The sequence below is a fragment of the Branchiostoma belcheri genome, unplaced genomic scaffold (assembly GCF_001625305.1).
Source record: "Branchiostoma belcheri isolate BF01 breed outbred unplaced genomic scaffold, Haploidv18h27 scaffold13, whole genome shotgun sequence".
NCBI classification, from domain to species: Eukaryota; Metazoa; Chordata; class Leptocardii; order Amphioxiformes; family Branchiostomatidae; genus Branchiostoma; species Branchiostoma belcheri.
Genome location: NW_017802713.1, coordinates 1,368,932 through 1,396,521, shown reverse-complemented (window position 1 = coordinate 1,396,521; position 27,590 = coordinate 1,368,932). Strand labels below are relative to the sequence as shown.

General features: G+C 41.6%; 1 protein-coding gene across 3 annotated transcripts; it reads left to right on the top strand.

Moving 5' to 3' along the window:
* The first annotated feature begins 957 nt into the window (after positions 1-957).
* Positions 958-27,590, top strand: LOC109463940 (multidrug resistance-associated protein 5-like). Of its 3 annotated transcripts, XM_019760838.1 has the most exons (33): positions 958-1,063; positions 4,652-4,779; positions 10,712-10,966; positions 11,538-11,693; positions 12,142-12,289; positions 12,981-13,214; positions 13,843-14,016; positions 14,353-14,500; positions 15,124-15,272; positions 15,711-15,818; positions 16,077-16,397; positions 16,547-16,618; positions 16,773-16,897; positions 17,433-17,505; positions 18,041-18,244; positions 18,510-18,622; positions 19,056-19,133; positions 19,346-19,414; positions 20,088-20,260; positions 20,515-20,592; positions 20,848-20,951; positions 21,224-21,361; positions 21,738-21,785; positions 22,028-22,109; positions 22,374-22,551; positions 22,907-23,198; positions 23,588-23,677; positions 23,912-24,101; positions 24,310-24,469; positions 24,741-24,819; positions 25,381-25,494; positions 25,903-26,067; positions 26,639-27,590. In XM_019760838.1, exons 3-33 carry the CDS (start codon positions 10,737-10,739, stop codon positions 26,795-26,797), a joined length of 4,452 nt encoding a protein of 1,483 aa, XP_019616397.1. In that variant the 5' UTR covers positions 958-1,063; positions 4,652-4,779; positions 10,712-10,736; the 3' UTR covers positions 26,798-27,590. The 3 variants fall into 3 exon arrangements, with proteins under 3 accessions (XP_019616397.1, XP_019616398.1, XP_019616399.1); XM_019760839.1 differs by lacking the exon at positions 958-1,063 and having other exon boundaries at positions 4,498-4,779; XM_019760840.1 differs by lacking the exons at positions 958-1,063; positions 4,652-4,779 and adding an exon at positions 8,984-9,119.

The window sequence follows — 27,590 nt, the reverse complement described above, 5'->3', positions numbered from 1 at the left end:
TATGCATTTGCCTTGCAAATGTTACTTTTTCTAGTACAATGTGTCTGTAATGCTCTAGCATATCTGGCTAGTAAGCAATGTTCTCTCGGTCATCCATGGAATTAGCTCAAGTCAGCTTGGCTTCAGAGTTGGGTTAGCGGGCACTGATATCTCATTACATCACAATGTCCTCTCGGTCAACTGTTGAATTGTCTAATGCGCGGATCTCAGTAAATACTGTCCATACGGTTATCTGTGGGATTGGCAAGTATCAAACTTCAGATCAGCATGACTTGCCCTGATGATAGCTACATGGTAATGTTCTTTAGGACACTGACCCTAAGCCCCCATGACACAGCTCTTCTTTCCAACACCCGTATTACATAACCATACCCCAACTACATGAGAGAAATGCTCATAATTAAAGGTCTGAGAGTCATTTTCTTTAACTTAGCGATAAGATTTAAAGGAATCAAATGTAAATTTTCGGGCTTGGAAACCCGATTTTTCAAAGTCAATATTCTAGTCACTAATGTACATACTGAGTTCAAACCACAGTATCCCAATCTATATTGACCCTCATGGAGAAAAAAATACCAAAAATTCTGACGAAAATGGTTACTGGAAGGGCCCTTGGCTGATTTTTAGGGTACCACTCACAAGGGAGGACTCATCTTGGGGCTTCTGCAGCTTTAAATACCCAAAGTATGAAATACTGATTGAAATGTGCTAATGTGAAGCAGTACGTGTCAATATCATTAAGATTACCTTATTCAGAATAATTACATTTTTTCTGCTGCTCTGAAATCAACGAAGTCAAGGGATAGGGGAGGTGTGAAATGCACTTCACAAGATCATCATTGCAAAATGGACGTACGTGTCACTTCGTATTCAAAATATTTCATCTATTTTGTGATCAGCTGACATGCAATTTACGACACAGACGAAAAACAGGCACTCTGTCAGTATGTTATCCGAATGGCGTGCCATGTTTACTGCAGTTGGGAAGTGTGGTACGCTTTGGTTTACATTCCACGTCACTGTTGTACAACACAGCCCGGAATTAATGGTCCACTTACCACAGGTCAGGTAACATCTCCTAATGCCTATGTAAACTGTGCTGTCATTGGGTATTTAGACGTTTCAAAGTTACAATGTTGTGTTAGACAGTCAGTTACACTGCGATATGCCCTCCCCACGTATTTGGCATTTTAACTTTCCATCGTTTTGTCACAAAGAAATTTAGAAAGAACCGTAGTTGTACTAAATATTGATACCTGGGTACAAAAGAGAATACTAGCTAGCTTTTAATTAGGCTATTAGGTTATTCTCTAATAACTACGGGTAATTAGTATATGTTGTAGATATCGATTTGTGCAAACGTACATTTGTAGCTTTGACCATTATACACATGAAATCATACTTGTATTGCAGTTATTTGTACTGTGCTGTATTATAAATTAAAAGATAATTATATTTGTGGCAATAAAATATGAAGACATCATCCATATGGGCCATAAATATTCATAACCCTTTTGTACCCAGGTATCAATACAACTACAGTTATTTCTAAATTTCTTTGTGACAAAGCGATGGAAAGTTAAAATGTCAAATTAGCCAGTGAGGAAACCTTAAACGTTTCAAAGTTAAATGTTGCATGTGTTTAGACAGTTACACTGCGATATGCCCTCCCAACGTAGGTATCTAGGCCCTTGTATCAATTCCCAGTGAACCGATATTTGAGTCACTGTCACGAATATTGCGTCAGAAGTTCGGTTGAAGTGTAGAGGATGTCAGAAAAACCGCTACTGTTACATCAGCCATTTCCTCCACACACATGTACACATTGGAGTTTCTTCTTCAACATTCTGAAATAATATATATATATGACGAAATTCAATGTCAATCTAGACTAAACAACATGGAAACATGGTTATCTTCCAAATAGATAACACGTTGTTTTTTCAGTATAATAAGATACATGTTTCATCACAGTACGATTCGTCTGGTTAATATTGCAGATTAACTATTATATCGACGTCGGAGACCAAAACATGAAACTATTATACTCAGTGTACATGGTGCATTATATACATCGCAATTGTGTCAATATTTCTCTCCTGTCACAGCTGCAGTGTATATAAGTGCCAAGGGAAGGTGAACGTCCGTACGTGCGTTCGTCGGCTGACTAAATGGGACACCTCACATCAACTTGCCCTTAACACTTTCCACACCTGTAGTTACTTAGAGGAGTTTATGACTAGTTGTAACGTTACACCGGCCAATCACTTTGAAGATACCATTTCGGTTGTTACAATGCCACGGATCGTAATCTGTTACCTCGCTTTAGCTGCGTTTTCACAATAACTTTTTGTCAGCAACTGAAGTATCATTCAAGATGGCCGACGCTTCGAGTTCAATGACCGAGATGGCATCGACCTAGTGGAGAAATGTGATTTATAGCTGCATTGTGAAACAGGACGGTAGGAACATGTCGGCCCATGTGACACAACCAAAACCTTCCGGATATAAATATCTGATACGATCATGTGATACGCCTGCCGCCATTAGCCTGGTCAGGAGATAGCTGATCTCATCCTGGGTCGTACCAATGTAAATATAGGGATGAACAAGCTTAAGTTCATCCAAAGACAACGCAAAAGGACAACCAGTTACCGTACTCTCCAAGCAGAGGTTTGAGTTTTGGCTTATTTTTTGGTGTGTTTTTAGGCTTTTTCTATTGTTTTTTTTTTTTGCGCTGGAATTTTTAAAAAGGAACTTCCAGTGCATAAAAGAAAGACAAGAAACCCCGCGATAAAAAAGCCTAAAAACACGCCAAAAATAAGCCAAAACCCAAATTAAACCTTTGCTTAGAGCGTACAGTTTCCGGACGCAAGTAATGATATAGTCAAATACTAGTACTACGAAACAAACGAGCAGATCTAGAACAGAGAGGAGATTTTGGATGGCCACTATGGCAATGAAATCAAAGCAAAGTCAGTAGTTAAGACAAGCCAAGTTTATATGAGGCATCGATATCAAAGGCAATAGAAAGCATATTATAATCCCGGTACGAGGTCGGATATTGCAAAATAACAACCGGAACCGACAGAACAAGTAGAGGATCAACAAGTAGCATAATTATACCACCATTATGAACGGTTTATATGTAGGCCAGTGACCTGTCATAGCCGGGCCTTTTCATCTGTGTGAACTGTTGTAAGAATGGTATTTACTCTTGCAGTATAAAAGTTAATACTGACGGACGAACGACATAAAAGTTAATAGTAAACTACGAAGCGTTATATACGTGTCGAGTTTCAGACGATTTACAACCTGATAGTAAACGTTCATGGTCATATATAGATTGTATAAACTTTAATTCTAGTCTGTGGCCGCGGTTGGCTAAGTGTCAAATAAGAACTGGATACTACCCAAGACAGACGGGGGTTGACAAGTGTGCAGTTTTTTTTTTGCTAATTCAAAAGTTTTAGATTTTTACTTTTTTTTTATTTCAACAATACATAGTGGTGACGCACTCAAGCAATATGCTTAATTCACATCACCATTAGACATAGATAAGAATTACAAAACAATGTCACATGGGTAACGTCCGGGTAACAAAAAAGCTGCTTATTAAGATATTATAAATTAATACAGAACTATAAATCAGTCGTTTTACAGTTTGCTACCGCTGTATGACAACAATTGTATGAAACAGTTGCTTTTTATTTTTACGTGGCCGCGCGATTTCCACTATTGGCGTTCATACTTCCGCCATTCTAAAGATCTCATGTTATTTTTGACACGTAGTTTCCTCTGTATCTGTATCCCCTTGACATCGACATTGACCTTGATAAAGATATCGTCACAATCTGAAAGAGAGACTTCGCGTCAAAAATACCAGGAACGTACACTTTTTTACTGCCTAACTTAGGTACAGCGTTATTATATACACAACTCAACAGTAAATGATTTCAAAAGAAAATGTACGATTTATACAAGCCGTAACGTTAATGTCAACAGCGATTCTTTCATTTTTCTAGCGAGGGGGTGAACTGAAATTGTGTGTCCTCCAAACAAGCAAGTATTGTAATGTTTTATTATTTTCTAGGAACCGTCTACTCTCCAAGCATAGGTTGATGGGGGAAGGTATAGTTACCTTTCTATATATGGCCTTTTTTTGTCGCTACCCCCACCAACCTTCGGTATTTTTTTGCCACCCTAGGATCTGCTTGGAGATTAGGACCGTCCCGAAAGTGATATATTTATTTTACTATCTATAGAGTTAGATTAGTATAATTAGTGTCTCTTTATTGTTATACATTGTTTATGAAAGTAGACCAGATACTTAGTACAGTTAGTAGAACTGGTAGATGTCTTTAGCATCACCAACTATGTATGTATGTTAGTATCACCAACTATGTATGTATATTTTGTCATACGTTGTACCCGCTACATCTGTTGCGCAATAAAGTTCCTCTTCTTTAGCCATTGAATCCACCAGAGCCCCGCCCACCCCTACAAACGGGAAATCGTCTCGCCCAGCACCGTGTGGGGAAGCCAGTTGTACAACAGGTCTATTTAATAGTCAGGTTACCACGGTTCAACAATCAGACCTAGTCTGTAAAAGGCAAGAAGTCACAGAGACAATCGGTTTATTATTTGGCAGGCTACGGAGGTAAGAAGCACCGTCTACGTCTGGGGCTGTCGACTCGGGTATAAGACATCGCCGGGGTAGAGCGTCTTCGTCTTGGGGACAGGACCCTGGCGTCTTCGGGGCCATTCTTCTCGACTGAGGTGAGCTAGTTGTCTTCGTTAAGTGTTGTCTTTTAATTAAGTGGTGCTGTACGTAGATATATGGCTGTACACACTCGGTTGTAAATGTTACATCATGTGATACGTGTGTAAAAACACGTACAGAAAGCTAACTACAGCATTAGGAGCTAGTGTATGCTGCCACAGGCTGTAAATTGTTGTACTACAACGTACACCGGCACTTCGTGTCAAACAACACCCACCGCGGGTTGACTTGTGTAGCTGTCTTGTCGTCCTTGAAGAAAGGTGGCGTCTGTGGATCACATTTCACTGCCCTGGTCCTATGACATAGATCCTCGTAGGTCAGCAACACGCAGTCTAAACTCTATTTCAAGCTGTGACATACGAATGTAGTTTAGCAGTTCAAGGCTTAGTAGAACTTGTAGTACGGTAGTCGGCGTTCCATGTGGCATACACATGTACTAACCAGCCGGCCGGTACTGCTAATTCTGGACATGTTTGGTTTACAAGTGAAACTAGATTTGCGTCATGGCCGGTCGGTAACTCTGGGTTAACATAATATGATATAAAGGCGGTGTATTTTTTCTAGAAGGTCGGCGACGTCTTTGCAGACTGACATTTTGGCATGGGCTTGGTTTTTATCTTTTGGGCAAGTTGTCAAAACCCTTGAACTAGTGTGACTGACGAAAGCTAGTGGATGCTAGCCGAAACGTCTGACCGTTTCCAAGCATATCCAGTTGCTTGAGTAACTGCTTTGTGGCGTATCTTATTACATGGATGTCTAACCTTCATCGACGTAGTGTATACTGATCCTACGCTAACAAAACTCCCCCCTCGTATCATCTTGTACGCACCCGGAAGTACATGATACAACTTGTCTATATGCCCCCCCCCCGGCAATGTTTGGGAGGGGAGCGCCTTTGAGCAAAATAACATCACAGGTTGTTGTCTAAAGTTGATAGTATGTAACCAATAAGACCCCTTACACGTTAAACAGATCATTAGGATATTGATTGATTGTTTTATGTACTGTGTATTTGTTGTGTTACTTTTTATGTATATCTAGGATTACCTGAAAAGCAGGCCAAAATGGCCTGAGTTGTAATTACTGGTTAATAAAATAAATAAAGTGAAAATTGACGTTAAAATCATCTTCCTTGCATGTACTATGATGTATCATCATACATACCACCAGCAAGGGAATTTGAATGTATTATCTGTAAAGTGATCGCCAAAAAGCAGTTACTCAAGCAACTAGAGATGATTTTTGAAACGGTCAGACGTTTCAGCTAGTATCCACTAGCTTTCGTCATCGATCAGTGACTGGAAAGTGATCGTTTTCTCAAATACAATGTTTTCAATGTTCTGTTTTTGCCAGTAAATTGCATCTTTAAAGTTGATCCTAGCGAGGAGATGAAATGAGAGTATACATGTCCCTGTTTTATATGATTCTTTATTGACACAACAAAAAAGTACAGAGACTTTTGTATGGTCTTCTACAACTAAGAACATAGCCACGCATTCAAGTACCAGAGTTATCAACCAAGGATTGAGGTGTTCAAGAATTCATTCTTTCCTAGAACTATCGCAGAGTGGAACTCACTGTCACCAAGTACAGTAGGGGCACTGTCAATAGATAGCTTTAAACAATGTCTAGAGCTAGAAGTTCAAGGGTTAGGTGTAACAAGTCGATCGGTGTAATATAGCCAGCTGCCGGCGCGCCGCGTGCCTGCGAAGCTGGTGTGTTACGCCGAAAGGCGGTTATACCGGCTATACAGATACAGAACAAAGAGTATATTCTGCCTGAAGGGTTTAATGTTATGTAAAGTGACAGTAATATCTATTTTTGGCATGGTGTGATGAAACGTTGCCTTAAGGTACCTATTATACTTTCAATGACCCTTTTCCTTGTCCCATTTTCGTTCTTATGTAGACAAAGGGTAGACAGAGTCCCTTTGTTTACGCATTTGTCCTTCGGTGACCGAATCTGTGGAATTTTGAAGACATTCCAAGGGAGGTGGGCTTTTCAGTCACCGATGAAAGGTAGCAGATGCTATCTGAAACGTCTGACTCTTCAGAGAATGTGTTCAGTTGCTTAATTGATTCACGAGTTTCAGATTAGATGTACAAGACAAGCGAAAAGCGTCCATAAAGAAAACATGTGCATACACATAGTTAGACATAAATACAAGCCAACGTTAAAGGCATCCAAAGCGATTTCTGGGCAGCAAAATTTAAAATATTCATAATCTTTTGTACTGCTTCACATTAGCACATTTCAATCATTATTTCATACTTTGGGCATTTAAAATTGCAGAAACAAGCCCAACGATGAGCCCTTTATTTTTGGGTGGTACCCTAAAAATCAGCCCAGGGCCCTTCCAGTAACCATTTTCATCAGAAGTTTGGAAATTTTTGCTCCGCGAGGGCCAATATACACTGGGACAGTGTGGTTTCATCTCAGTATGTAGATAAATGACTAGAATATTGGCTTTGAAATCGGGTTTCCAAGCCCTAAAACTGTTTGTTTATTGAGATCTCCATTAGTATGGTAAATTCTATACTATTCTTCCTGGAGTCAAGCAACATAAAATAATAATAATTATTATTATTTTTAGCAAAAAATAAATAAATAATAAAATGAGTAAAACATATAAAACTGTGCTGAAATTATGACAAACCTGAAACAAAATCAGCAAAGAGAAATAAAAGTGCATAATGGAGGTCAGAGTTCAAATAATAGAAATAATATGTCTGAAATTGTCTGTAATATGTCTGTACTAATTGATGTACTTGTCCAATCAATGGAAAATCGAAGTAACAAAACTGTACTGGATGCCTTTGAAACCTCGAGTGAGGATGGATTGGTGGTACACTGTATCTACATGCCAGGCGTACTGACCGAGTCGTGACATGGACAGTATTTGGTATCAATGATGTAACGTCTGACAACAGCTGACACCCGTATGTAGGGTAAAGGGCAACCAGCGGAGTACATGTATGTGTGTCGGCAGGGGGTGAGTAGGTGGGGACATGATACAGTTGGATGGTGTCGAAAATGATGATGCAATTTTGAATGGCTCCTACATATGGGTTTCCTACTTCTGTCATTACACAGCTTTGGAAAAAAGTTTTCCCGCTGTCGTTCAAGTTGATGTATTTCATTAGCTGTTTTCATTAATTCTCAGGATTTGCCGACACCAAAATTGCAACCATTGAACAGAGTTAAAAGTCCTAGATCTGGGTCTAGATATCTGTTCCAAAACTAGACCACTCTTTCCTAGGGCAAGGACGTGATGGTAGAAATGCTTAGCATCTGGAGTTGTTCTGTTTATATGCTTAAAACTTTAGCTACACACACAAAGCCATGCATGCGTGGAGGTAGAAAAGAAACTAGAACCTCACGTAGTACACAGACAGTGCTACATGTGAAAGGTCACTGACCGTGCGTACAGTTCCCGGGTGCACCTGCATACATGTAGGTAGATCGTGCGGTTACCACTTGTGCTGTGAACCGAAAACACTATCCCAGGCCCCCACAAACACGTACACCAAACTTCATAGACAAAACCAGGGAGCAGAACACGATTCTCTTCCATAAGGCCGCACCATGTTAATTTTATGGATGACATCCTCTGAAGACCCCCAAACTAGTGCGCGCGGGCGAATAATAAAAATTCCGGCCAAAAATAAAAATGCAACTAAACCACAGGAATGCATGCAAAGCTGATATTGTGAATTTGCGGCAGCTGCAGCCGGCACATGCTAGCTTTTTGCGGAATTTGTAAATCGGCACTGTAGGTATGTACTGAGTTCTTGAGTCGTGGAGCTTCGGCAGCCTGGGTGCCTCCAGAGTTACCACTGGCTCCGTATTGTCGCTAACTACCATGGACTACCCAGGCCAGAGAACTCCAAATGATAAACTTACAAGTTTAAGTAGCACGACATCGGACCAAAAACAGGTTGCAACAGTATTTCTACATTTGTTTTTTCCCTTTTTGGAATGTCGCCAGCCAGACTGAAGAATAGAGTCGGTATTTTGATGTATACATTCCCAGCACGAAGCGCTGCACAGCACCATATATCAGACTGCCAGTCATCTAGTAAGAAGATTGACAGAGAATTGTCCCCCGGCCATGTTAACGCCCGCACGGGCAGAGGTGTAGTGTTACTAGAAGAGTTACTTAAAACGCACTTTGCAGGCAGAAGTTGGCAGACAAGACCTAGCTGCGGGGTGGTTCGTACCACTGTCAGTTTCGGGGCTGGCAAAAACGTAATCGTTCAGTTAGAAACGGACAGAGAAGTTTGGAGATCTTACGATTGGTTTTGTCCATCTGAGAGGAAGAGTTTCGAATTTTTCTGTGAGTATTGTGGCATGGACTTACATTTTACATTGTAGGTTGTATAAATGGCCTGATATGCTTTCTTAGCAGATATATATTGCAGATAGATCGAGTTAACACAAACTTTACGACATTAACAGTATTGAGTATTTTATGATATGCCTGGCACAGTGAGTTGGATTCCGACGTCGTAGTGTCTTGCACGATAGCTGGTCAACATCGGTAGTTAATATGTCGTATTTTGTATATGTTGAGTAATTGTTGAGTAGTTGCCGTTTTTTTGGTCTTTTTGTCTAAAATGTGCTAACTCATGCTGTTGTTACTGTCACTAGTGGTTGTAGTAGTTTAAAGTAATTTACTGGCGGTTTTGCCTCTACATTTTGTTCTCTTCGTGTTTGAAGTTAACCGTCCCAATGTCTGGTTGTTTCTTTCAATCCCACCAAAAATATACGTGGAATGAGACCGTGGAATCTGTTTTTTTTTATAGTCAGCAAATTGTACTCAAATTACTCGATGGCACGAAAGATCAGTGTATCAGACAATGCATAACCTTGTTTACGGATAAGGTAAAGCGCTTGACATAACGTCGCCCGAGGCATCATTTGTACTTTCAGTGACCCCGACCATTGCAGACCCTTCCCAAGTCAAATACTTTAGGTTATTGTCTCCGTTGGTTTATATATAGGCAGAATCTTCAAATGATTTCGTATTCTGCTACTAGTTGCATTAAGTATGCAAGTATGCAAAAATAAGTTTAATGTACGTCGAAATTTCCAAAACTTGTTCTTTGACAAGTAAAATGAATAGTAGAAAACAGCATAGGTAACTTACTACATATACGAGTAGCAGTCCCGTCGAAACGACAGCAACCATTATAGCAGCTTGTACTTAGTTTAGAAGAGTGACAAGTATACTTGGGTTTAGACACGCAAACCTTTGGTGACAAAACAGGGTCTACTACATGATGGTATAAACCATGAAACAGAAGACATCCGGGCGGGAGAAACTTCGTACTGAAGGGCCTATGACCTTACGGTCAGCAGAGAATCTTCGTAGTCGGTAGTGTCAGGCCACAGCAAGTAATTTTTATGGATCACATTAGCATGCCTGATTTTCGCCTGATTTTGGAAAAAACAAACAAGAAATTTTGTTGCCCTCTGACAGTGGTCAACATGCCGGAACGTTGCCTTTTACTTTTATGCAATGATGCATTTCATTCTTTTATATGTGATGTTCACAGAATCAAAATCATTCGCACAATGATTGAAACCTTTTATTTTCAAACTTGTTTCAGTGACAAATGGATGTTGTAATAGTTGGCATTAAACTTAGCACAATAAATGTCAAAATCTTAAAATGTAGGAATCTTTTTTTTTGCCCGCCTTGTTTTTTGTCGCTCTATCGCATTAGATGTGGAGTCTGCGGAGGATGTCATCCAAAAATTTACTTGCTGTGGCCTGATAAATGTAAAAAAAACCTCCTGTCCTGTCTTCGCATCTCATGACCCATGGTCTTTATAATCACATATATTTGGCAGAAAAATTAAGAAAGGTTTGAAGATCCGACAGCTTGATTTGATACCTGATACCCTCTTTGTTTTTCCTCCACAGAACTGTCCGCAGATTTTTCTCAATCATGACGAGAAGTTCGGAGGAGAACGGGGCCGTCACGAGCTCACCTGTGACCAGGGAAGACCAAAATGGGCACCGGACAGACCACCCGGCGAACGGCGGAACGGGAACACCTACTCAGACCAGCACGGCAGACCTGGTAGAGACACCACCTGTCGACTTCAAGGGGAAAAGCAAGGGTTCCAAATACAGCGAGTCCATGAAGATCCTTATTCCCTTTCGACCAACTAAAAAGTAAGTAATTTTCGTGATTTGCGTGACTTTCCTACTAGTAGAGCCAGGAAGCCGGGACCGATGATGAAACAGAAAGCGCAGAAACTACAGTAACTATGGTTCAGAAATGTGGTCATTACCTATTGTTTTTGGTGTGTGTGTGTGTGTGTGTGTGTGTGTGTGTGTGTGTGTGTGTGCGTTCGCGCGCGCTTGTGTGCGTGTGTCTGTCTGTCAGTCTTTGTGTGTGTGTATTTCTGCACATTTGTAGTCAGCATAACTTTCGGAACGCCTTTATGGATTGTGATGATGTTGGTAGGTCGCAGGAAGACAATGTCAAGGTCACATATGGGCCTCCTGGTGCCTGACCTAGGTACTGCAGCAGATGTTTTGTATCTTTTGTCCTGAGCATGCCATGGTCTTGGATTTTTTTGGTGACAGATAGCTTTTCCTGCCAGGAATACGTGGTGTGGGTTTGTCCCCCTAGTTCCTAAAGTATTTATGAATAATATTTAGCTCTCCGTGAAACCTGGTGCACAATTGAAGAATTCTTAGCGTTTTGGAAAGAATTCAACAAACTGCCGTCATTCTGCAGGGGGAAAACATTTCCCACGGACCACAGCGGTCTGTTCTCCAACATCTACTCGGGTTGGATGAACTCCATCGTGTGGAAGGCGACCAAGGGCAACCTGGAGGACTCCGACATCTACGACCTGGCCCCTAACGACTCTTCTGATTCAGCAAGTCAACGGTGAGCTTTGTGTAGATATGTTGTACGTTTGGGAATTCATCCATAGCAGCGACGCCTGTGCTGCCGTGCGATATAAACCAGTCGAAATTGCCCTGAGGAAGGTGACAGACGGTCACCGAAACGTCGGCTGAATAAAATACTTGCAATTGGTTGTGTAAAAAGAGTCTCTTTACTCAGTGACTTACCAACCCGATGAAACTAATCAAGGAGGTGAGCTTAATGTGTAGAAAAAATGCGTAGCCATTCCTATTTTTGACATGTAAATCGTATAATGTCGGGCTTTTCGTTAAAAACACAATTTTCTTGCAGTTCTTTGCCTTGTTTCTATTTTCTAATATTTAAGTTTTGGTTTCAGACCCCTGTATTTGTGCACAGATCCAGCTGAATTCCTTGTAGATTAAATCGCGGCGTTGTTGTAATGCATTATTGTTTGCAAAATCGTTTGCAGACTCTTGAGGCTGTGGGATGAAGAAGTTCGGAACAAGGGCATCGAGAAGGCCTCGTACTACAAGGTCATGGTCAGGTCCATCAGGACAAGATGGATCATGTCTTCAATCATCCTGTTCCTCTGCCTGATGTGCTCCTTCATCTCAGCGGTACGTTTCAGTGCGTTTTATACTCAAGGGGTATTTTTTCGTGTGGTCAGCAATCTTGCCTCTGGTCTACGAAGTTACGGTATATATAGGATATATAATTATACATATTTGTTTTTATACTTTTATAATTATATTTATAGAGTATATAAATCAGAGAGCTGCTGATCTACGCTGAGAGCACGCACTCTCATAGACAATTTGAAAGAGACATGACCCTCAGTCATCATCAGCGAGCGTGAACTTATTTCATTTTCTCAGCTTTTATAAGTTTTAAACATATACGATCTTGAGATAAAATGTTGAGCTTTATTCCCAAATTTGCAATGACCACTGACACTGTTGCCTTCGTCAAGATAATGAATGACCATAATCAATGTCATATATATCAGGGCACTCCAGCCATCACTTAACAGAGACGGTGGACGATATAAACTCCCTGGCACTTTTAAAAAAATTGCTGACGTCACGTATCCGTTAAGTCTCGTGTGAATAAGGTCACATGTCCGTAATCGTAACTCTCGCGAGATTACGTTTCGAAGTGATTACTTATCCTGATGAAGGCGGCAGTGACAGTGGTCATTGAAAATTTGATCTCTGTAAAACCTTGTGTTTGGAATAAGGTTCAACATTTTATTATGTGATTACTACCAACACAGAAGAACTTTCATGACGATCTTGCATATAACCACAGTCGGTGATCATCAGAGAGCTGCTGACCTACGCGGAGACGACGAACCCGAACGTCCGTGTGGGGATCGCGCTGGTGTGCGGCATGCTGTGTACGGAACTGTTCCGGGTCATGGCCATCAGTTTTGTCTTCGTGCTGAACTACCGGACAGGGGTCAGGCTCATGGGCGGGTCTCTATCACTCGTCTTCAACAAGATTCTCCGCCTGCGCAGTCTCAAGGACAAGTCTGTCGGAGAGGTTTGTCTGTCCTTATATTACCGTGGCCCACAACTACAGGTGTTTGCGCAGGCGACGTAGGCGTGTACTTGTGGGCTACGGTATTATATAGATTTCTTACTTCGACGTAACCCTATAGCTAACTCTAACCTTTTTTTCTATTTATTAAAGCACATAAAAGAAAGTACAAGACTGCGATGGTGACGCACTCAAGTTGATTACACTTATAATAAGCGCCGCCATCGAACATAAAACAATTTTAACATAAAGATATAACACTACATAAAGATAACACAGAAATGTACACAAACACAAAATACAAAGCAGGCATATTGGGGACAAATTAGATATAACTAAATGCGCTAACTCTAATCTTCAGAAAAATGATATTGATCAACAAATACATAATTGAATGATAAGCTTGGTTAGGAACAAAGTAAGTTGATACGCTTACTACATGCAATAAATTAATAATTTAGTATATCGAAGTAAATATTGAATGCTTGAATATCCGCTGTTTTTCGTCTTTTGTTTTATAAAAATTGTGCTGATTTTCTCTTCTTTGATTTGATAACGTCAGAAAAAAGTATTCTACATATAGGTAGAATTATCTTGGTGAATGATAACAATGTTTAAATACACATTGCAGTTGGTGAACCTCCTGTCCAATGACGGCATGCGTCTGTTCGAGTTTGTGGCCTATGGAAACTTCATCATCAACACACCTCTGTTGTTCATCCCTGGGATCATCTACACATGCGTCATCTTGGGGCCCTGGGCTCTGCTGGGGGTCTTCACCTTCATCCTGTTCCTACCGTTACAGGTGAGACAGGGAGGTTTTAAACCCCCTCGGTGAGACATGTTTTCCAGCCTCGTTTTCACGTAACCTCTCGTACATTCTCGCGCTCTAGGCTGAACCCTCGCGAGAGACAGAGTTCAAAATTGGAAACTGACTATTTCCCTTTTTATGTTATTTTGGTGGTAAGAAAAAGTACCGGACGACTGACAGTTTGGCATCAGCGTCCTTAATTTATATTTTTACTCTTTTTAACTCATAAATGTTTTAGATGATATATTCGTATATTACATCGACACATTTGTATTTTTTAAAGCTCTCCTCCTCATATTAAACACTCTATGCTGACTCTGTCTTTTTCAGGGTCTATTTGGCAAGATCGTGGCGGTAATCCGCCGGAAGTGCGTCCGTATCACCGACCGCCGCGTGCGCATGATGAGCGAGATGTTAACCAGTGTAAAACTGATCAAGATGTACGCGTGGGAGCGGCCTTTCGCCAAGACAATCAGCGGTGAGTTGAGCTCGATCTTCACAATATCGGTAATAGATATATAACCATTGGAGCAAGGATGTTTAAATTGGAGAGAAGATGTTGAACACACGAAAGATTTATTTGCACATATACAACGAAATAGGGCATCGGAGAGGCCCCGCGAAAGCGGAGGGTACGTGCAGCCCCTGGCGCTTCGACCCGCACGCCGGCCGGGCGAGAGGGCGGGCGATGTCCTTGGTGCTGAAATGGGAGGTCCCCGAGAAAGACGTCCGGCGTACCACGTGTGGGGCCGGAGCAACAGTTATCAAATAATAAAAATGGACAAATATGCCAGGGGAGACCTGAAACCTTAGTGTTTTTTCACGGGCCTACCCCAAACGAAATAGTAAATAATAGTAATTACATTATCAAGAAATCAAATCATGATACAGAAAATACATAATCTAGTTACTTAAACATACGAAATAAAATTAAACAATCCGTGTTCAAACTAGTGGCGTTATCCGCACTTTCGAAAAGGAAAAGAGGTACGCCCCAGTGTGCATTAATTAGGCCGAGGCAAGGAACAAGAAAAGAATAGGTGACTAGTACTACTGGCTATACCGGTCATACAGATAAGAGTATTGATGTCGTGTGTTCAGGTATCCGTGCGCAGGAGAGGAAGATGCTGGAGACAGCAGGGTTTGTCCAGGCTATGAGCTTTGCTGTCACCCCGGCTGTACCTGTCATCGCAGCCGTGCTGTCCTTCATCGGACACACGCTGTCCGGAAATAACCTCACTCCTGCACAGGTAGGCTTCATCTTTATGCCTTCGCATAGAAGCTTGTGTTTTCGATAGCTATTGTTTGTTTCGATGTTAAACTTTGTGATTTAGCACGATAACTCAATAAGATATGTATGGATTGTCATGAAATTCGGTAGGTGGATAAGTCTTAACTTATCAAAGAAATGATTACATTCTGGACCCCTTGGCGGCTTTCCTTCGTACTGCAGCAGAGTAGAGGTCACGATGAATTCGTGCACAGCGATCATCCATTAAGTCAAGTTGGTGTAGTCTTACCTTTATACATTGCTTAATGGACCGATCCCGAATGTCCATCACAATTAGAAGTCCAACGAATGAGAGAATGGCAATTATCGGTTCGACCAATGAGAGAGTGGCAGCACGTCCGTAAAATATTTGCTATTTCTATGTTTTGACGGTCCATTGTGCCGTTCTATTTACCAGGCGTTCACCGTAGTTTCCGTGTTCAATTCCCTGCGGTTTGGTCTGGCGCTGCTGCCATTCGCCGTGAGAGCGCTAGGGGAGAGTGCAATTGCCGCCGCAAGAATAAAGGTAACCATTCAGCTGATGTATACGTGGTAACAAAAGTGTGGTGGTTTATACAGGGCACTATATGGATGGTACTGTATGTGCAACCCATAAATATATATATATGGGTACCCGTAAGAGTCCTAGAGACTTTGTATTTCGTAATCTTTTACATACCAAGTTACACATGGATTTGGTGACCTTTTGTATGTATTTTTCAACAAAGTGTCATTAAAAAGCTTGCTTCCAATATCACAAACGCGCTATGTTTCTTACGTATAGAGCGTGCTAATCATGGAGGAGTTGGAGCCGTACAAGGACAAGCCGTCAGACCGGAACAAGGCGGTTGAGATCACCGCCGCCACCTTCGGCTGGGACGCGCTGGACCGGAAGGGCGAGGAGAAACGCGCGAAAGAAAAGGATTCTGGGAAGATGCAAAATGGTGGCCCGCCCGGAGGACGAGGAGGGCCACCTGGGAAAAAAGGAAAGAAGGGAAAGAAAGGAAAGAAGGGCAAAGATGGGGACAAACAGGAGGAGAAGGAGGAGGAAGAAAAAGACAAGACTATCCCTACCATCTTTGACATTGACCTCACACTTCCTAAGGTATTTTTGCTTATAATTGTCAAAATGTCATAACAGCATACTTTTATAGATAAACGTTTCACACTATACATATGTCTAAGAACATCTCTGAAAGGCATTAGGGGCTGTAACCATTTAATAAAATGTTTTGAACGTCTTGATTGTCCCAGGGATCCCTACTCGGAGTATGTGGAGGTGTCGGCTCCGGTAAAAGTTCTCTCATCTCTGGAATCCTTGCCCAGGTTTGTTTTTATATTAAACATTATCTGTATTCGTATATAATCATCTAAAACAAGTACGGATATGAGTCATTGTCTTTTAGTCAAGGAACTATCACGCATTTCTCCCTACAAGGAAGTATGAATAGATAGTAAAATGTTGTCATTGCTTCAACAGATGCGGCTTTTAAAAGGGAAGGTGGCGACCGAGGGTACGTACGCGTACGTGGCGCAGCAGGCGTGGATCCTGAACACCAGCGTGCGGGACAACATTCTGTTCGGACAGCCGTTCGACAAGGAGAGGTAGGTTGGATACGTGTAGCGCTTGAACCCATGTGTCATTAGAGTGTGATGTACATGTACAACTGTGACACATGTTTTTTCATTATGTTTACCGAAGGAAAACATTGTTTTTGCTACGTTCCCTCCTCCTCTTCTTCTTCTCCAAACCAAAAGGTCAATGACCTGAACCACACGTCAGTCACCGTAGTAACTAGTGTTGGGTTACATCATATTGCAATTTTATAGCAGGAGGGATTTAGACTCCTATACATGCATGTGTTTAAGTAAGAATTAACAGAGCAGACCATATATAAAGGTAAACATCACGCATTTGCTTTGCAAATGTTACCTTTCTAGTGTTAATATCAAAACTGTGGTTGTCATCAAGATCAAAGAACAAATATTTCTATACATCGCCATGCACATAACTCATATGAATGCAAACGTACGATTTATCATTCTACTTCAGAAGACTACAATCCGTGTGTATCAAACCTGAATGATTGACTCACACGAAAACTATGCTAAATCTAGTTCATCGTTTGTTTTAACGCAGATACGACCGAGTTTGTTACGCCTGTTCTTTAGTACCGGATTTCAAGCAGCTCCCAGACGGAGACCAGACTGAGGTATGTTTTGTATCTTGTCATAGGCTGTAGTGCCGAATTTTGCTAGGACTAGCACATCGATATCGTGACCTTGAATCGGACTTGAAGGGCCCTGGGCTTATTTTTAGGGTACCACCCACAAAATAAAGGACTGATCTTGGGGCTTGTTTTTGCAGTTTTGAATGCCCAAAGTATGAAATGCTGACTCAAATGTGCTAATGTGAACCAGTATGTGTCAATATCACAAAGATTGTCTTATTCAGAATATTTCGTTTTGCTGCCTTCAATTTCAATTTATTTATTTAACCAGTAATTACAACTCAGGCCATTTTGGCCTGCTTTTCAGGTAATCCTGGATACACATAAAAATACACACGCAAATACACAGTACATAAACTATTACTAATTACAACATCCTAAACATCAACAGCGTCAAGTCCTGCACCTAATGAACTGTTAAAAATCCTGAGAAGTCCTGTTCCTAATGATCTCACAGTTTAAAAGTCCTGAGAAGTCCTGCCTTGAAATCGCATTGGATGCCTATGTTGCTCCCCAGATCGGAGAACGCGGTGTGAACATCAGCGGGGGGCAGAAACAGCGCGTAAGCCTGGCACGTGCGCTGTACGCCGACAGGGACATCTACCTGCTGGACGACCCGCTGAGCGCCGTGGACGCGCACGTCGGCAGGCACATCTTCAACAACTACGTCAAGAAGGAGCTCAAGGACAAGACGGTGCTCTTCGTCACCCACCAGTTGCAGGTACCACAGAGCTCCATTATTCCTTTGATTTCTACTTGAAAATGAGTAGAGTTTGTATTTTGTATATTGTAACCCTGTACATGTAAATGCAACGTTACTGAGCGAATGTCCAAACGATTCAGACGGTCGTCAGGATGACTGACCCAATACGAAGGACACGTGACATCAGAAACACGTGACATCAGAAACACGTGAAATCAGAAACATGGGACATCTGAGGTTTCATCGTGATGCTAACAACTTTTTAAAAAACCTTTTGTTGTAGTATCTCAGCGACTGTGATGAGATTATTGTGTTCAACGATGGCCGGATCACGGAAAAGGGAACACACCGTCAGCTGATGAACCTCAATGGAGAATATGCCAATCTCATCCTGAAGTAAGTCTACACATTACTAGAGCTATATGCAAACGTCATCTAAGGATGGCTTTGTCTCGAGTTTCTAAATCTGTCGGGAAAGCAGCAGACTGTAGTATTCTTTTAGTAGACACATTCACATATTTTTTTTCAGGATATATGCATGTATGGGGAATAATGAATGGTTAATGCTCCTCCCCGTATATGGTGAGATACTGTTACTGTTAGTGCCTTGTCTCCTGTATAATAGTATGGTCCAAAAAGTGGTCGGTTATTCTAATAACAGGCCATTTTTGACTTTACGTCCTGATAACCAATGGCAAATGGAGCTTTCTGATTGGTCGACGCCTTCTGGCTATATAATAATTATATAATAACCATATAATAACCCCCCAGTGTGGTATAACTACTTTTTCACGATGATTGTAGATTAATGCATTATCATTTTCCACAGCTTCCACGAAGACGAAGAAGATGACGAAAATGGAGACGTGATTGTCGAACAGGAGGACGTGGTGATCGAGACAGAAAGGTTCTTATCAACCCTCCTTGATAGACTAGCATGTCTTTGTCCATTGAGCCGGCAAATTAAAAAGAAGCCTTTTTAACACCACGAAGGCATACATAGTACACAATTCTTTTTTTGGCACTGCACACTAGCCCATCAATTCCGTTGACAGAGCAATTTGTGAAAGTGGTAAAAATAATTTTGAATCTTTGAATCATTCACTTTCTTTTCTTCAGTCCCCTTCAAAGGAACCCGTCAGTACAGCGTTCACTCAGAAGGAGGGACTCCAAACGTGCTTCTCAGAGGTAAGACCAGAGAAGAAACAGAGAGAGACCATTGGTTTTTTTAATGTACCATGTACCAATGAAGCTTGAATTCTGAGAATCTTGAAATGGCCTGAATTTTCTGAAATCTTCGTGAAATCTTTTAACCTTCTCTGGGTAGAAATTTATTGCGTGAAACGATAACATACATTTACATCGGTGAAGGTTAGACATCCAGGTAATAAGATACGCCAGAAAGTCTGTGGTGCCCCCGTCTCTGTTGAGGGATTGTTGTAATTCTCTGATGTAGATGGCCTCTTTAATCCCTCGTGTGAAAATTTGTTCGAAAATTTGAGTGAGTCCAATTTCTTGCGTTGGATATTGCAATTCGAACTTATTATGTTTACCGAAGGAAAACATATTGTTTTTGCTCAGTTTCTTTCTTCTTCTTCTTCTCCAAACAGTGACCTCTGACCTGACCAATGACATGATTTGTTGACGTCTGTCACCATGGTGACTGGTGTTGGGTTACATAATGTTGCAATTTCATGGTCTGCGCTGCTGCTGTCACCATATACTATTAGTAATGTTACATGTATGTGAATGTTTTTGAGTGAGAATTAACAGAGCAAACCATGTCCGAAGGTATTAACATTATGCATTTGCTTTGCAAATGTTACTTCTCTAGTTTCATACATTTTTTTTTGTTTTTCAGGTCGTTCCAGCGGCAGGACTCCATCCGTGGTTCGGTGAACCTGAAGCGGTCCTACAGTATCCGCTCCGTCCACAGCACAGCGAGCGAGACGGCCGGGCACATCGAAGAACCGCCCGAGAGGGAAGACTTCGACCCGGAACCAGAGGGAAAGAAAGAAGAGGGAGACCCCCAACGTAATCCAAACTTCCATCTCACTATTTCATAAGAAAAAGACAAGGAGTAATCATAGGAAATAATTGCGTCAAAATGAAAGCATCACCAAATGTAACTGAAAGAAACACTTCTTGGGATAGTTATTATTTCTATGCGATTACTTACTTTGTACGTTTACACGATTAACAAAATTATATACATTTAAGGTTCACATAGATGTGATTTGCTGGAACATTTAAATGTGTTAACCGTTGTCTTTATTTCTTGCCACCAGGACTAGTAACCGAAGAGGAGAAGTACAAAGGCACGGTGGCCTGGGGGACGTACTGGTCCTATGTCAGGGCCGGTGGAGGTAAGCCATATTTCTTTTTCTAGACGTTGCTATTAACGCTCGTTTTTCCTTTACAAGAAGCTGGTAGAAAATCTAAACGCTAGTATTACACAGCATCAAAATGGGGTGACCGTCAGGTAACAGACAAAAAAATTAGCAACAACATAATAATTATAAGTTGCCGCAAGTACCACATAGTTGCGATGTACATTAATAAATATCACCTATGATCCTTCCGATGTTGCCTTTAACGTTACTGATCTCTGTGTTCTGTAGGTGTAATCGCTTGTTGCTTCACGATGCTTCTCTTCATCCTGAACACCGCGTCCATGGTCTTCAGTAACTGGTGGCTCAGCTACTGGGTCAACCAAGGAAGCGGGGTGTGTCTATTGGATTACTTCATCAAAATACAATATATATTTGTACTGTATCTCTTGTTCTAAGTTTAAACGTTTGGGCCGGCAACAGTAACGTTCACAGTCACCAACGTTAACCATTTCAAGATGAATGACCGACTGAATTCGGTCATATGACGCCATGGAAACACGACACCGGGCAACGGTTACTTTTTTGCAGACATCCAGAAGTCGATATCGTCCCCCGTTACTATCTGGAACCTCAACCAATTGCCTTCCTTGTTTCTTTGCTGTAGGTGCCATACAACCAATCGGACCCAAACACAGTCAACATCACCAGTAACCCGAAGTTGAACTTCTACATCCTGATCTATGGCATGAGTCTGGTGGCATTGCTGTTTACTGCAGTCATCAAGGGCTTCTTCTACGTCAAGGTAAGGACTTGTTTAAAGTTAAAACCTTTGATCCAACACAAAGAAGTTCTCTCACCTAGAGCTTTCTACCAGTCACTCTAGTCTTCCTCAGTAGACTGGCCCAGTGAGGCTTCTCACGTGGCTTCTTTGATGTGTGACGTCAACCTTGGGTCAAAGGTATCTGGTAGACGATGTCGGCCCCCGTCGCGGTTGAGTGAAGGGTGATGGTCCCTGATGTAAATAGTCTCTTTCACCCCACTCAGGAAATATTAAAGACTTGTATAGAGAAACATAATCCTACGTCTAAGGATTACATGTACTGATACAGTTAACACAGTTATGACTAGCTGTTTTTTTATGGAAGATGTTAAATGATGTCTGGCTTTTTCTTTCTAAGGTGACACTCGGAGCTTCTTCGTCGATGCACGACTCAGTCTTTGCTTCGGTAGGTCAATTTACGAAATGGCTCATTTCATGACTATATCAATCAACTGTTGTTACATGTCAGATTCATGAACTACATTCGTAATCTGAACTGCATGTGAAATTACAAAACCAAAATACACATATGATTATTTGAGGCACCTCACATTCGTTAACTCATATAATATATAATATCTATTTAGGTTTGGTTCGTATCCGGGTTCAGGAGGTCACTTGAATATTATTGAACGTCTTTCCGTGCAGATTTTCCGTTGTCCCATGAAGTTCTTTGACGTCACTCCCACTGGAAGGATCCTGAACAGGTTCTCGCGAGACTTGGACGAGAGTAAGTGACGTCACTGCCTTGTTCATGATCCCATATGCCTTCAGCAGGCATGCCAGTGCATGTGAAAATCACCACACTGCTATTGTTTCTTTGCAGATCAAAAATTAAAAAAAAAAGTTCGTAAGCTTAGAAATGCGTAGGTGTGGCCAACAAAAGCTGTTTAAAACATGATCATTTCATTTGTTTGTAGCCATAATAGAATGCCATTTCTGAGGTGTGTTTCCTTTTGTATTTCTAAGAGATGTTTCATTTTGTTCCCAACAGTTGACGTCCGCCTTCCCCTGACCATGCAGTTGTTCCTGGATAACATCTGGGTCGTGTTCGCCTCCATTCTGAACGTCTGTATCGTGTTCCCATGGTTTCTCATAGCGCTGGTGCCTCTCGGCATCATGTTCGCCCTGGTCAACATCTTCTTCAGACACATCATCAGGGAACTGAAAAGGTAAGATGTTGATTGATTGATGGATTTACATTACAAATTGTTGACAGTTATCAAAACATAATTGTGTTCAACAGCCACCAATATGCTACTGTATCATTTCGCCAAACGGATGCATACCAGAGCTTTTCGGTGAAGAGGTGTTTGTATGAATGCTTGTATGTATGAATAGACTCCTTTCCAAACTTTCCAAATACCGGCGCCATTTTGAAATCCGCTCTCGCGAGAGCACAATCCGGCGCGAGTCCGCGAGATTTCAAACGCGAGCGGTAAGAGATTTTGCGATCCGAGCGTAAACAATGGCGTATAACCTTGTCACACGTTATACCAACCCCGCCTCCTCTTGTGTTTTCCAAAGATTCGACAACGTTCGGAGGTCCCCCTGGTTCTCCCACGTCACGGCGTCCATCCAGGGCCTCAGCACCATCCACGCCTATCACAAGAACGGCGACGTCATGGCCACGTTCACCACGCTCATGGACAAAAACAACGCCGCCTTCCTGATGTACCACTTCAGCACCCGCTGGCTGGCGGTCCGCCTCGACACCGTCTCCCTCTCCATCAACGTGCTGGCCGCGCTCATGGTGGTGGTGTTCCAGGGACAGATCCCGCCGTCCTGGGCCGGGCTGGCGCTGTCGTATGCCATTCAGGTGAGCGGCAAAAGTACCACTAGTAAGGAACACTAATTGTGGTAGTGCTGCTTGTTGTAATACATGTGTTTAGTGCTATACGTAATAGTTGTTTTTAGTAACCGTAGGTATAAGTGCGCAATGCGGTAGTAGTAATAGTAGTTAGTAGTACTGATTGTAGTATTTAGCACTATACGTAGTGTTAGTTTGTAGCAATTAACGGTAGGTACTCGTATTAGTGCACGATGTACATGTACTAGTAGCAGCAGCAGTTGTAGTAGTAGTAGTAGTGGCGGTGGTGGTGGAAGTTTTAGTGTTAGAAGTAGTAGCAGTAGTGGTAGTAGTGGTAGTATACTGTGAACACATTACATATGACTAACGCTAACTGTATTTCCCGCATGTTCCGCCAGACGTCAGGCCTGCTACAGCTGACCGTCCGGATGGCGTCAGAGACGGAGTCCAGGTTCACGTGCGTGGAGAGGATAACTCACTATGCTGACGTACGTACTTGCTGACGTACGAACATGCTAGTCTGACGTCCATCAAAGAAACACTGAAAACAAAGTGACAAAACGTGCATTGATGCACAGTATAGTAATGGTTGTGCAGTCTCTGTTGCAAATGTATTGCCAAATGTTTATTTTCTTTGGTAGATGATATGTCGTATGTTAATAACCACATGTAAACACATACATGTCATGTCATTGCATAATACCTGGACTATTCCCCCACAGAATCTGGAGCAGGAAGCCCCAGAGCATATAAAAGACGCAGACCCGGCTGAAAGCTGGCCTGACCAGGGCGTTGTGCAGTTTGCCCGGTACCAGATGCGCTACAGGGAGAGCCTGCCCTTGGTGCTGAAGGACGTTCAGTGCAACATCCGGCCCAGAGAGTCAGTGGGAATTGTGGGTAGAACGGGATCGGGTAAGGCAGCACTTCCGCTTTTCTGTGTTTTTGTTTTTTCCATAAACTTTTTCCTATGACTCCCATTATACAGTCGATAGTTATATGATATGATATGATATGATATGATATATGATATGATATGATATGTATGGCGAACATATAGCCATGTGCACAACAGAAAACATTTTGTACTGAGTTTCTCTTTGATGTAACTTTATATCATTAGGCAAGTCATCACTGGGCGTTGCTCTTTTCCGATTGGTGGAGCCGACGGACGGGACCATCTTGATCGACGGGGTGGACATCTGCAAGATCGGTCTGCAGTCCCTCCGCAGCAAACTCTCCATCATCCCGCAGGATCCGGTCTTATTTGTAGGAACTGTCAGGTACGCATGGGAACCCCCTCTCTCTGAGAAATGGAACAATCCAAACTTCCAGATATAGGAGAAACGATTTCCAATTGTTGTAATTTTCAAAATTTTAACCACTTTTCAAAATTAAAACGGCTCTGAATTTTCACATGGTATAACTTTGATTACAAAAGAAAGTATGCAAATACTTATAGATATCGCTAATATGAATACAATGTCATAGAATTTTTTTCTTTGATTCAGTTCTATGATTCACTAAGTGATTGTGTGCCCTGTCCAAAATCAGGTATAATCTGGACCCGTTCAATCAGTACAAGGATCCGGACCTATGGCGTGCGCTAGAGAGGACCTACATGAAGGATGCGGTAATGAACAATTCAGTCATTGATTAGGCCATGTTGATTTGATTATATGGATGACATCCTCCGGGAACCCCAAAACTGATGCGCGCGTGCGAATAAAAAAAAAGTTTTGCAAAAAAAAAGTTGTTTTCATTATGAAATCTACGTGGTTTTGAAGGTTTAACAAATGGCACAGAATATGGTTTGGTGAATAATCTAGTCTTTAAGTTCATTTCTTTACAATTTCGTCTTTTTTCATTTGATTTTGGCATTCTACGACATTGGTATAGTTTTTATTTTGTGTATTACAAAAAATAAAAAATAAAAACTACACCAATGTCGTAGAATGCCAAAATCAACTTACGGCATATTTTTGCTCATTTTGCAACCGTTTTGTACGATTTACAGTATGGTTTAAAACTTTTTTTTTTGGAAACGGCCGAAAATTCATGCGCGCGCGGATGTCATCCATATAATCAAATCAACATGGCCTTAATTTGATTCCCAAATTTAATGATTTGATTGAGTCGACCTTATTTAATTGATTTCGTTTCCTTAAAGACGCAATATTGTGCCTCCTCACAGATATCGGGGCTAGAGAAACAGTTAGAGGCTCCTGTGGTAGAAAACGGTGAAAACTTCTCAGTGGGCGAACGGCAGCTCATCTGCATGGCCAGGGCCCTGCTCAGGAACAGCAAGGTGAGTATTAGCCAACCACGAGTCGGCCTGGTGTTGAATATAGTAATTAAGTCAGTAAGTGAGGCTTCAGTATTTTCTTTCTACAATTCCGAAATAGTCGTTACCAGGGCCCATGCGTGATCATACACACTTGGTCAGTATAAATTTTACCACCTGCATTTACGTAATGTTTTTCATGGCCTTCTTTACGTTGAGTGGGTGTCAGGATCACCATCTACACTTCATTGAGCAGAGACGGGGGACGTTACAAACTACAGCAGTTTTGACTACAGGTCACCTGTTACTTGTGAATGATTCCCTACATTGATGAAGATTTAGGTAACAGTTTCCGCTAACTTGCTTCTACGTAATGTCTTTAGACGAAAGTTAGGCTTTAAATGACTTTCCCCTGCAATGCCCGATGTTTAGATCATTCTACTTGACGAGGCAACAGCGGCCATCGACTCAGAAACAGACAGCCTGATACAGAAGACCATCCATGAGGCCTTCACAGATTGCACCATGTTGACCATAGCTCATCGGCTCAACACCGTGCTGAACAGTGACCGTATCATGGTCATGGAGGATGGGAAGGTACGCTGTAGGTTCATATGTACTTGAGGGAGAAACTCTTTGCGTACGTTTAGAAGCAGTAAACGTTAGACTTGTGTGTGGAGGGTGTTTGTGTATAGGTGTGCGCCTTTGTGCGCGCGTGTGTGTGTATGTGTTTGTGTGTGTGTGTGTGCGCGTATGTGTGCCTGGCATCTCTCTCTCTCTCTCTCTCTCTCTCTCTCTCTCTGTGTAAGTGTCAATGTGTATATGTGTGTGTATGTGTGTGTCAGTGTGTTGGTCTTTGTGCCTGTGTGCACGCGCACATGTATTTGTATGTGCCTGTATGTACGTATGTATGTGCACTGTGGCAGCTGCACTATGTACTATGTATGTAATGTATATTCGTATGTGTATGTGTGTGTTTGTGTACGTGTATGAATGTCTGTGTGCCTGTTTGCATAATATGTGTTTGCGTGAGTGAGTGAGCGAGCGAGCGAGCGAGTGAGTGAGTGAGTGAGCGAGCGAGTGAGTGAGTGAGTGGCAGAGGTGGGGTAGTAGAAGTTGCCACTAACGTACCTCTGGGTGTTCACGTCTCTCCACACGTCTGTTCCAGCTGGTGGAATTTGACACCCCAGCGGTCCTCATGTCCGACCCCAACTCACGCTTCAGTGCCATGATGGCGGCCGCCGGAAGTGACGTCAACAAATACCTCACAAACAACCCTCTACCGGATGTAGAAGAAGCAGACGAGGAAGAGGATACGAAGTTGTAAATGACTAGTCTGTTGTGGGACAAGTATTGTCGTCAGTTTGTATATCAGTCACCAAGGGTTTATATATTTTGATAATTAGTCCAGAGAAAAGATGTGCATTAACTTAGTGAGTATCTGTAACTTTTTCGTTTGTTTAAAGTGTTTTATTATGTCAATATAAGTGATGCAGATTGTAACATACAGTATCAAAAACCAACAGGGACAGTATTATTAAAGAAAATTTGTGGTGAAGATGAATGAGACACTAAAACGTTAACGGCGAGTGCAATTATTATCCAGTGTTTTAACCATAATTATTACAAATAAATGTTAGTTTTTCCAGTGAACAGTCAATGAGCCGAACAAGTATATATAAATGTTGTAGTATATATATGTTGTGTTATTTTGTGGGAGGGAATAACTTATGTCATTACTTATGTATACGGAGCTGTGTTACATTTTTATATTTTTCTCATGCCTTAACATGAGTTTTTTTTTTGCGATTTTATATATACTTGTGCCATGATAACACCAAACAAAAAAAAGACAATGGATGGAATCGAAAGACCGCAATATGTTTCAATTGTTACTGACTGTTGTTGAACAAAGTGCAACGGTTATATCATTATCATAGTCTCATTGTAAAGATGTACTCAATAACTACATTTCTACTATTTTCAGAATTCGAATAAGGGTGCTGCTACAGACGTTAATATTTCTACATATCAAAGCTACACTGTCTGATGCGCAATTTATGAATGTCAGGGATACTTCATGCGGACCAAAATGATGAATAAAACGTATATAGCGCTCA